Source organism: Oncorhynchus keta, unplaced genomic scaffold (genome assembly GCF_023373465.1).
Source record: "Oncorhynchus keta strain PuntledgeMale-10-30-2019 unplaced genomic scaffold, Oket_V2 Un_contig_4817_pilon_pilon, whole genome shotgun sequence".
Lineage (NCBI taxonomy): Eukaryota > Metazoa > Chordata > Actinopteri > Salmoniformes > Salmonidae > Oncorhynchus > Oncorhynchus keta.
The window spans coordinates 122,445-134,755 of record NW_026287970.1 but is presented as its reverse complement, the minus strand read 5'-3'; the positions used below and the strand labels follow the sequence as shown (position 1 = coordinate 134,755).

The 12,311-nt window shown below is 47.9% G+C and overlaps 1 protein-coding gene across 1 annotated transcript in view; it reads right to left on the bottom strand.

Annotated features, from left to right (window-relative positions):
• Nucleotides 1–12,311, bottom strand: part of LOC127924955 (rab-3A-interacting protein-like) — a gene marked incomplete at both ends in the record, with an annotated part of 51,698 nt that overhangs the window by 39,192 nt on the left and 195 nt on the right. Inside the window, one exon of the mRNA XM_052509625.1 lies at nt 9,589–9,781. Within this exon, the coding sequence (XP_052365585.1) occupies nt 9,589–9,781 (193 nt within the window). The remainder of the gene's footprint in view (nt 1–9,588; nt 9,782–12,311) is intronic.

Genomic DNA, 12,311 nt, shown 5'->3' with positions numbered 1-12,311 from the left:
CCACCTAGTATTCAGTAGTACAGTAGCTGGTGATTCAGCACCACCTAGTACAGTAGCTAGCTGGTGATTCAGCACCACCTAGTACAGTAGCTAGCTGGTGATTCAGCACCACCTAGTACAGTAGCTAGCTGGTGATTCAGCACCACCTAGTAGCAGCTAGATTCAGCACCACCTAGCTGGGTGATTCAGCACCACCTAGTACAGTAGCTAGCTGGTGATTCAGCACCACCTTCTAGTACAGTAGCTAGCTGGTGATTCAGCACCACCTAGTACAGTAGCTAGCTGGTGATTCAGCACCACCTAGTACAGTAGCTAGCTGGTGATTCAGCACCACCTAGTACAGTAGCTAGCTGGTGATTCAGCACCACCTAGTACAGTAGCTAGCTGGTGATTCAGCACCACCTAGTACAGTAGCTAGCTGGTGATTCAGCACCACCTAGTACAGTAGCTAGCTGGTGATTCAGCACCACCTAGTACAGTAGCTAGCTGGTGATTCAGCATCACCTTCTAGTACAGTAGTGGTGATTCAGTAGCTAGCTGGTGATTCAGCACCACCTAGTACAGTAGCTAGCTGGTGATTCAGCACCACCTAGTACAGTAGCTAGCTGGTGATTCAGCACCACCTAGTACAGTAGCTAGCTGGTGATTCAGCACCACCTAGTACAGTAGCTAGCTGGTGATTCAGCACCACCTAGTACAGTAGCTAGCTGGTGATTCAGCACCACCTAGTACAGTAGCTAGCTGGTGATTCAGCACCACCTAGTACAGTAGCTAGCTGGTGATTCAGCACCACCTAGTACAGTAGCTAGCTGGTGATTCAGCACCACCTAGTACAGTAGCTAGCTGGTGATTCAGCACCACCTAGTACAGTAGCTAGCTGGTGATTCAGCACCACCTTCTAGTACAGTAGCTAGCTGGTGATTCAGCATTCAGCACCACCTAGTACAGTAGCTAGCTGGTGATTCAGCACCACCTTCTAGTACAGTAGCTAGCTGGTGATTCAGCACCACCTAGTACAGTAGCTAGCTGGTGATTCAGCACCACCTAGTACAGTAGCTAGCTGGTGATTCAGCACCACCTAGTACAGTAGCTAGCTGGTGATTCAGCACCACCTAGTACAGTAGCTAGCTGGTGATTCAGCACCACCTAGTACAGTAGCTAGCTGGTGATTCAGCACCACCTAGTACTAGTACAGTAGCTAGCTGGTGATTCAGCACCACCTAGTACAGTAGCTAGCTGGTGATTCAGCACCACCTAGTACAGTAGCTAGCTGGTGATTCAGCACCACCTAGTACAGTGGTGATTCAGCTAGTACAGTAGCTGATTTCAGCACCACCTAGTACAGTAGCTAGCTGGTGATTCAGCACCACCTAGTACAGTAGCTAGCTGGTGATTCAGCACCACCTAGTACAGTAGCTAGCTGGTGATTCAGCACCACCTTCTAGTACAGTAGCTAGCTGGTGATTCAGCACCACCTAGTACAGTAGCTAGCTGGTGATTCAGCACCACCTAGTACAGTAGCTAGCTGGTGATTCAGCACCACCTAGTACAGTAGCTAGCTGGTGATTCAGCACCACCTAGTACAGTAGCTAGCTGGTGATTCAGACCACCTTCAGCACCATTCAGCACCACCTAGTACAGTAGCTAGCTGGTGATTCAGCACCACCTAGTACAGTAGCTAGCTGGTGATTCAGCACCACCTAGTACAGTAGCTAGCTGGTGATTCAGCACCACCTTACTAGTACAGTTCAGCTAGCTGGTGATTCAGCACCACCTAGTACAGTAGCTAGCTGGTGATTCAGCACCACCTAGTACAGTAGCTAGCTGGTGATTCAGCACCACCTAGTACAGTAGCTAGCTGGTGATTCAGCACCACCTAGTACAGTAGCTAGCTGGTGATTCAGCACCACCTAGTACAGTAGCTAGCTGGTGATTCAGCACCACCTAGTACAGTAGCTAACTGGTGATTCAGCACCACCTTCTAGTACAGTAGCTAGCTGGTGATTCAGCACCACCTAGTACAGTAGCTAGCTGGTGATTCAGCACCACCTAGTACAGTAGCTAGCTGGTGATTCAGCACCACCTAGTACAGTAGCTATGGTGATTCAGCACCACCTAGTACAGTAGCTAGCTGGTGATTCAGCACCACCTAGTACAGTAGCTAGCTGGTGATTCAGCACCACCTAGTACAGTAGCTAGCTGGTGATTCAGCACCACCTAGTACAGTAGCTAGCTGGTGATTCAGCACCACCTAGTACAGTAGCTAGCTGGTGATTCAGCACCACCTTCTAGTACAGTAGCTAGCTGGTGATTCAGCACCACCTAGTACAGTAGCTAGCTGGTGATTCAGCACCACCTTCTAGTACAGTAGCTAGCTGGTGATTCAGCACCACCTAGTACAGTAGCTAGCTGGTGATTCAGCACCACCTTCTAGTACAGTAGCTAGCTGGTGATTCAGCACCACCTAGTACAGTAGCTAGCTGGTGATTCAGCACCACCTAGTACAGTAGTAGCTAGCTGGTGATTCAGCACCACCTAGTACAGTAGCTAGCTGGATTCAGCACCACCTTCTAGATTCAGCACCACCTAGTACAGTAGCTAGCTGGTGATTCAGCACCACCTTCTAGTACAGTAGCTAGCTGGTGATTCAGCACCACCTAGTACAGTAGCTAGCTGGTGATTCAGCACCACCTTCTAGTACAGTAGCTAGCTGGTGATTCAGCACCACCTAGTACAGTAGCTAGCTGGTGATTCAGCACCACCTAGTACAGTAGCTAGCTGGTGATTCAGCACCACCTAGTACAGTAGCTAGCTGGTGATTCAGCACCACCTTCTAGTACAGTAGCTAGCTGGTGATTCAGCACCACCTAGTACAGTAGCTAGCTGGTGATTCAGCACCACCTTCTAGTACAGTAGCTAGCTGGTGATTCAGCACCACCTTCTAGTACAGTAGCTAGCTGGTGATTCAGCACCACCTAGTACAGTAGCTAGCTGGTGATTCAGCACCACCTAGTACAGTAGCTAGCTGGTGATTCAGCACCACCTAGTACAGTAGCTAGCTGGTGATTCAGCACCACCTAGTACAGTAGCTAGCTGGTGATTCAGCACCACCTAGTACAGTAGCTAGCTGGTGATTCAGCACCACCTAGTACAGTAGCTAGCTGGTGATTCAGCACCACCTTCTAGTACAGTAGCTAGCTGGTGATTCAGCACCACCTTCTAGTACAGTAGCTAGCTGGTGATTCAGCACCACCTAGTACAGTAGCTAGCTGGTGATTCAGCACCACCTTCTAGTACAGTAGCTAGCTGGTGATTCAGCACCACCTAGTACAGTAGCTAGCTGGTGATTCAGCACCACCTTCTAGTACAGTAGCTAGCTGGTGATTCAGCACCACCTAGTACAGTAGCTAGCTGGTGATTCAGCACCACCTTCTAGTACAGTAGCTAGCTGGTGATTCAGCACCACCTAGTACAGTAGCTAGCTGGTGATTCAGCACCACCTTCTAGTACACCACAGCACCACCTAGTACAGTAGCTAGCTGGTGATTCAGCACCACCTTCTAGTACAGTAGCTAGCTGGTGATTCAGCACCACCTAGTACAGTAGCTAGCTGGTGATTCAGCACCACCTTCTAGTACAGTAGCTAGCTGGTGATTCAGCACCACCTAGTACAGTAGCTAGCTGGTGATTCAGCACCACCTAGTACAGTAGCTAGCTGGTGATTCAGCACCACCTAGTACAGTAGCTAGCTGGTGATTCAGCACCACCTAGTACAGTAGCTAGCTGGTGATTCAGCACCACCTGTACAGTGATTCAGCACCACCTTCTAGTACAGTAGCTACCTAGCTGGTGATTCAGCACCACCTAGTACAGTAGCTAGCTGGTGATTCAGCACCACCTTCTAGTACAGTAGCTAGCTGGTACAGATTCAGCACCACCTAGTACAGTAGCTAGCTGGTGATTCAGCACCACCTAGTACAGTAGCTAGCTGGTGATTCAGCACCACCACCACCTAGTACAGTAGCTAGCTGGTGATTCAGCACCACCTAGTACAGTAGCTAGCTGGTGATTCAGCACCACCTAGTACAGTAGCTAGCTGGTGATTCAGCACCACCTAGTACAGTAGCTAGCTGGTGATTCAGCACCACCTAGTACAGTAGCTAGCTGGTGATTCACCACCTAGTAGCTAGCTGGTGATTCAGCACCACCTAGTACAGTAGCTAGCTGGTGATTCAGCACCACCTAGTACAGTAGCTAGCTGGTGATTCAGCACCACCTTCTAGTAGCTAGCTGGTGATTCAGCACCACCTAGTACAGTAGCTAGCTGGTGATTCAGCACCACCTAGTACAGTAGCTAGCTGGTGATTCAGCACCACCTGTACAGTGCTATGGTGATTCAGCACCACCTAGTACAGTAGCTAGCTGGTGATTCAGCACCACCTTCTAGTACAGTAGCTAGCTGGTGATTCAGCACCACCTAGTACAGTAGCTAGCTGGTGATTCAGCACCACCTTCTAGTACAGTAGCTAGCTGGTGATTCAGCACCACCTAGTACAGTAGCTAGCTGGTGATTCAGCACCACCTTCTAGTACAGTAGCTAGCTGGTGATTCAGCACCACCTAGTACAGTAGCTAGCTGGTGATTCAGCACCACCTTCTAGTACAGTAGCTAGCTGGTGATTCAGCACCACCTCTAGTACAGTAGCACCACCTAGTACAGTAGCTAGCTGGTGATTCAGCACCACCTAGTACAGTAGCTAGCTGGTGATTCAGCACCACCTAGTCAGTAGCTACAGTGATTCAGCTAGCTGGTGATTCAGCACCACCTAGTACAGTAGCTAGCTGGTGATTCAGCACCACCACCTAGTACAGTAGCTAGCTGATTCAGCACCACCTTCTAGTACAGTAGCTAGCTGGTGATTCAGCACCACCTAGTACAGTAGCTAGCTGGTGATTCAGCACCACCTTCTAGTACAGTAGCTAGCTGGTGATTCAGCACCACCTAGTACAGTAGCTAGCTGGTGATTCAGCACCACCTAGTACAGTAGCTAGCTGGTGATTCAGCACCACCTACAGTAGCTAGCTGGTGATTCAGCACCACCTAGTACAGTAGCTAGCTGGTGATTCAGCACCACCTTCTAGTACAGTAGCTAGCTGGTGATTCAGCACCACCTTCAGTAGCTATTCAGCACCACCTAGCTAGCTGCTGGTGATTCAGCACCACCTAGTACAGTAGCTAGCTGGTGATTCAGCACCACCTAGTACAGTAGCTAGCTGGTGATTCAGCACCACCTAGTACAGTAGCTAGCTGGTGATTCAGCACCACCTAGTACAGTAGCTAGCTGGTGATTCAGCACCACCTAGTACAGTAGCTAGCTGGTGATTCAGCACCACCTAGTACAGTAGCTAGCTGGTGATTCAGCACCACCTAGTACAGTAGCTAGCTGGTGATTCAGCAGCTGGCTGATTCAGCACCACCTTCTAGTACAGTAGCTAGCTGGTGATTCAGCACCACCTAGTACAGTAGCTAGCTGGTGATTCAGCACCACCTTCTAGTACAGTAGCTAGCTGGTGATTCAGCACCACCTAGTACAGTAGCTAGCTGGTGATTCAGCACCACCTAGTACAGTAGCTAGCTGGTGATTCAGCACCACCTAGTACAGTAGCTGGCTGGTGATTCAGCACCACCTAGTACAGTAGCTAGCTGGTGATTCAGCACCACCTAGCTGGTGATTCAGCACCACCTACAGTAGCTAGCTGGTGATTCAGCACCACCTAGTACAGTAGCCTGGTGATTCAGCACCACCTAGTACAGTAGCTAGCTGGTGATTCAGCACCACCTAGTACAGTAGCTAGCTGGTGATTCAGCACCACCTAGTACAGTAGCTGGTGATTCAGCACCACCTAGTACAGTAGCTAGCTGATTCAGCACCACCTGATTCAGCACCACCTAGTACAGTAGCTAGCTGGTGATTCAGCACCACCTAGTACAGTAGCTAGCTGGTGATTCAGCACCACCTAGTACAGTAGCTAGCTGGTGATTCAGCACCACCTAGTACAGTAGCTGCTGGTGATTCAGCACCACCTGGTGATTCAGCACCACCTAGTACAGTAGCTAGCTGGTGATTCAGCACCACCTAGTACAGTAGCTAGCTGGTGATTCAGCACCACCTAGTACAGTAGCTAGCTGGTGATTCAGCACCACCTAGTACAGTAGCTAGCTGGTGATTCAGCACCACCTAGTACAGTAGCTAGCTGGTGATTCAGCACCACCTAGCAGTAGCTAGCTGGTGATTCAGCACCACCTAGTACAGTAGCTAGCTGGTGATTCAGCACCACCTAGTACAGTAGCTAGCTGGTGATTCAGCACCACCTAGTACAGTAGCTAGCTGGTGATTCAGCACCACCTAGTACAGTAGCTAGCTGGTGATTCAGCACCACCTAGTACAGTAGCTGCTGGTGATTCAGCACCACCTAGTACAGTAGCTAGCTGGTGATTCAGCACCACCTAGTACAGTAGCTAGCTGGTGATTCAGCACCACCTAGTACAGTAGCTAGCTGGTGATTCAGCACCACCTAGTACAGTAGCTAGCTGGTGATTCAGCACCACCTAGTACAGTAGCTAGCTGGTGATTCAGCACCACCTAGTACAGTAGCTAGCTGGTGATTCAGCACCACCTAGTACAGTAGCTAGCTGGTGATTCAGCACCACCTAGTACAGTAGCTAGCTGGTGATTCAGCACCACCTAGTACAGTAGCTAGCTGGTGATTCAGCACCACCTAGTACAGTAGCTAGCTGGTGATTCAGCACCACCTAGTACAGTAGCTAGCTGGTGATTCAGCACCACCTAGTACAGTAGCTAGCTGGTGATTCAGCACCACCTAGTACAGTAGCTGGTGATTCAGCACCACCTAGTACAGTAGCTAGCTGGTGATTCAGCACCACCTAGTACAGTAGCTAGCTGGTGATTCAGCACCACCTAGTACAGTAGCTAGCTGGTGATTCAGCACCACCTAGTACAGTAGCTAGCTGGTGATTCAGCACCACCTAGTACAGTAGCTAGCTGGTGATTCAGCACCACCTAGTACAGTAGCTAGCTGGTGATTCAGCACCACCTAGTACAGTAGCTAGCTGGTGATTCAGCACCACCTAGTACAGTAGCTAGCTGGTGATTCAGCACCACCTAGTACAGTAGCTAGCTGGTGATTCAGCACCACCTAGTACAGTAGCTAGCTGGTGATTCAGCACCACCTAGTACAGTAGCTAGCTGGTGATTCAGCACCACCTAGTACTAGCTAGCTGGTGTTCAGCACCACCTAGTACAGTAGCTAGCTGGTGATTCAGCACCACCTAGTACAGTAGCTAGCTGGTGATTCAGCACCACCTAGTACAGTAGCTAGCTGGTGATTCAGCACCACCTAGTACAGTAGCTAGCTGGTGATTCAGCACCACCTAGTACAGTAGCTGGTGATTCAGCACCACCTACCTGTACAGTAGCTAGCTGGTGATTCAGCACCACCTAGTACAGTAGCTAGCTGGTGATTCAGCACCACCTAGTACAGTAGCTAGCTGGTGATTCAGCACCACCTAGTACAGTAGCTAGCTGGTGATTCAGCTGGTGATTAGCTGGTGATTCAGCACCACCTTCTAGTACAGTAGCTAGCTGGTGATTCAGCACCACCTAGTACAGTAGCTAGCTGGTGATTCAGCACCCTTCTACCTAGCTGGTGATTCAGCACCACCTTCTAGTACAGCTAGCTGGTGATTCAGCACCACCTAGTACAGTAGCTAGCTGGTGATTCAGCACCACCTAGTACAGTAGCTAGCTGGTGATTCAGCACCACCTAGTACAGTAGCTAGCTGGTGATTCAGCACCACCTAGTACAGTAGCTAACTGGTGATTCAGCACCACCTAGTACAGTAGCTAGCTGGTGATTCAGCACCACCTGTACAGTAGCTAGATTCAGCACCACCTAGTACAGTAGCTAGCTGGTGATTCAGCACCACCTAGTACAGTAGCTAGCTGGTGATTCAGCACCACCTAGTACAGTAGCTAGCTGGTGATTCAGCACCACCTAGTACAGTAGCTAGCTGGTGATTCAGCACCACCTAGTACAGTAGCTAGCTGGTGATTCAGCACCACCTAGTACAGTAGCTAGCTGGTGATTCAGCACCACCTAGTACAGTAGCTAGCTGGTGATTCAGCACCACCTAGTACAGTAGCTAGCTGGTGATTCAGCACCACAAGTCTCTCTCTCACACCCCTCTCTCTTTCACTCATGACTTTCTGTCTTTCGTTCTCTCGCTCTCCTTCCGTCTTACAATCTTTCTTTCTCTCTCACACATCCCTGCTCTGAGCAGCAGGACTGAGACAGACAGAATGTGGGTGCAACTGGCAGCTGCGTCTCTCTCACACCATTTCATTCCAGAGATCTCTAAATCAGGTAGTGAGATGACACCTGGACTCTGTCTGGCACACCAGTGTAGAGGGGGAAGAGATAGAATGTTCAGAAGAAACAGGTAAAAACAACAACGCTTGAAGCAATAATTGACACGTGACAAACTCCTGTTTGTGGTTCTAATATGCTGCTCTGATAGAGGCAGAATGAAGAAAGAGGCAGAATGAAGAAAGAGGCAGAATGAAGAAAGAGGCAGAATGAAGAAAGAGGCAGAATGAAGAAAGAGGCAGAATGAAGAGGCTGAATGAAGAATAACATCTGCTAACCATGTGTATGTGACCAATAACATCTGCTAACCATGTGTATGTGACCAATAACATCTGCTAACCATGTGTATGTGACCAATAACATCTGCTATCCATGTGTATGTGACCAATAACATCTGCTAACCATGTGTATGTGACCAATAACATCTGCTATCCATGTGTATGTGACCAATAACATCTGCTAACCATGTGTATGTGACCAATAACATCTGCTATCCATGTGTATGTGACCAATAACATCTGCTATCCATGTGTATGTGACCAATAACATCTGCTATCCATGTGTATGTGACCAATAACATCTGCTATCCATGTGTATGTGACCAATAACATCTGCTAACCATGTGTATGTGACCAATAACATCTGCTATCCATGTGTAAGTGACCAATAGAATTTGATTTGAACGAAGAGGCTGATAATAACATGGTCAAATGGAATAGATCATCAGACTGAACAAAGCCCTTGTTCCTGTAGAATCACTGGTCAACCAATCACCTTGCCTGCTCAGGCCCAACCCCTTCCGTTCCAACACGCCCATTCAAACTCTGGTTACGAGGCAGTGATAGTTCTCACTCATCAGAGGTGGCTGGAGAAAAGCAGCATTCAGGAGCGTCGGGTTAAAAATAAACATTGGCAAGAGGCTTGTGGGGTAATTTCAGAGAACACAGGAGGAGATAACATGTTGGTCCCCTGCCGTTGATTTCAAAATGGCTGCTTTGATGAGGAGAGGAGAACCACACAATCCTTCTGCATGGATTTCACTCTGTTATCAACTGATGTGAGACCATTCAACTAGTAGACACACAACCTGAGGGAACATACACATGACCTGGGCACAGTGTGTGTGTGTGTGGTCTCTTACCCTCTGTGCCTTGGCTAGCTCCTCCTTCAGTCTCTCATTGGCTTTCTCTCTGATCTCCATGACTGAGGGGCTGCGGAGGCGGGACAGGCTGTCATTGGTCAGACCCAGAGACTCCTCCCCTTCCTCTCCAGACAGGAACACCCCTTCTGCTGACTCCGTCTCTGACCGGACGGGGGGTTCCAACCCCGGAACGCTGCAAGGAATCATGGGTAAACTAATGTAAGCGTATAGGAGGGTTGGCTGATTACTACAGGGATCAATCAGTCATCACTGATCAGCACCATTGACTGTATGATTACTGGTGATAATGATCCATTACCTGGTTGGACATTTTAAGCCAAGTAAGCATGTTTTAATGTATGAATTAGCATCCCAGTGGGCTAGTCATCAATAGTACGTTTAAGTGTCACTGAACACTGCTTAGTGGAACCCTTGACTTGTATAGAATACATTGCCTGGTTAATACCGACTGCACTGCGTAAAGAGATCCTAGCAGACATCATGGCATCATTTAAAACAGCACCTGCAAGATTTCTCTCTAGTATCTCTTTACATTGTGGTCGTCATGGGCCAGGTAACATATCTCTTTACATTGTGGTCGTCATGGGCCAGGTAATATATCTCTTTACATTGTGGTCGTCATGGGCCAGGTAACATATCTCTTTACATTGTGGTCGTCATGGGCCAGGTAACATATCTCTTTACATTGTGGTCGTCATGGGCCAGGTAACATATCTCTTTACATTGTGGTCGTCATTGGCCAGGTACTATATCTCTTTACATTGTGGTTGTCATGGGCCAGGTAATATATCTCTTTACATTGTGGTCGTCATGGGCCAGGTAACATATCTCTTTACATTGTGGTTGTCATGGGCCAGGTACTATATCTCTTTACATTGTGGTCGTCATGGGCCAGGTAACATATCTCTTTACATTGTGGTCGTCATGGGCCAGGTAACATATCTCTTTACATTGTGGTCGTCATGGGCCAGGTAACATATCTCTTTACATTGTGGTCGTCATGGGCCAGGTAACATATCTCTTTACATTGTGGTCGTCATGGGCCAGGTACTATATCTCTTTACATTGTGGTCGTCATGGGCCAGGTAACATATCTCTTTACATTGTGGTCGTCATGGGCCAGGTAACATATCTCTTTACATTGTGGTCGTCATGGGCCAGGTAACATATCTCTTTACATTGTGGTCGTCATGGGCCAGGTAACATATCTCTTTACATTGTGGTCGTCATGGGCCAAGTAACATATCTCTTTACATTGTGGTCGTCATGGGCCAGGTACTATATCTCTTTACATTGTGGTCGTCATGGGCCAGGTACTATATCTCTTTACATTGTGGTCGTCATGGGCCAGGTAACATATCTCTTTACATTGTGGTCGTCATGGGCCAGGTAACATATCTCTTTACATTGTGGTCGTCATAGGCCAGGTAACATATCTCTTTACATTGTGGTCGTCATGGGCCAGGTACTATATCTCTTTACATTGTGGTTGTCATGGGCCAGGTACTATATCTCTTTACATTGTGGTCGTTATGGGCCAGGTACTATATCTCTTTACATTGTGGTTGTCATGGGCCAGGTAATATATCTCTTTACATTGTGGTTGTCATGGGCCAGGTAATATATCTCTTTACATTGTGGTTGTCATGGGCCAGGTACTATATCTCTTTACATTGTGGTCGTCATGGGCCAGGTACTATATCTCTTTACATTGTGGTCGTCATGGGCCAGGTAACATATCTCTTTACATTGTGGTCGTCATGGGCCAGGTACTATATCTCTTTACATTGTGGTCGTCATGGGCCAGGTAACATATCACTTTACATTGTGGTCGTCATGGGCCAGGTAACATATCTCTTTACATTGTGGTCGTCATGGGCCAGGTAACATATCTCTTTACATTGTGGTCGTCATGGGCCAGGTAACATATCTCTTTACATTGTGGTTGTCATGGGCCAGGTACTATATCTCTTTACATTGTGGTTGTCATGGGCCAGGTACTATATCTCTTTACATTGTGGTTGTCATGGGCCAGGTACTATATCTCTCTTTACATTGTGGTTGTCATGGGCCAGGTACTATATCTCTCTTTACATTGTGGTTGTCATGGGCCAGGTACTATATCTCTCTTTACATTGTGGTTGTCATGGGCCAGGTACTATATCTCTCTTTACATTGTGTTTGTCATGGGCCAGGTAATATATCTCTTTACATTGTGGTTGTCATGGGCCAGGTACTATATCTCTTTACATTGTGGTCGTCATGGGCCAGGTACTATATCTCTTTACATTGTGGTCGTCATGGGCCAGGTACTATATCTCTTTACATTGTGGTCGTCATGGGCCAGGTAACATATCTCTTTACATTGTGGTCGTCATGGGCCAGGTACTATATCTCTTTACATTGTGGTCGTCATGGGCCAGGTAACATATCTCTTTACATTGTGGTCATCATGGGCCAGGTAACATATCTCTTTACATTGTGGTCGTCATGGGCCAGGTAACATATCTCTTTACATTGTGGTCGTCATGGGCCAGGTATCATATCTCTTTACATTGTGGTCGTCATGGGCCAGGTATCATATCTCTTTACATTGTGGTCGTCATGGGCCAGGTAACATATCTCTTTACATTGTGGTTGTCATGGGCCAGGTACTATCTCTTTACATTGTGGTTGTCATGGGCCAGGTACTATAAGTCTGT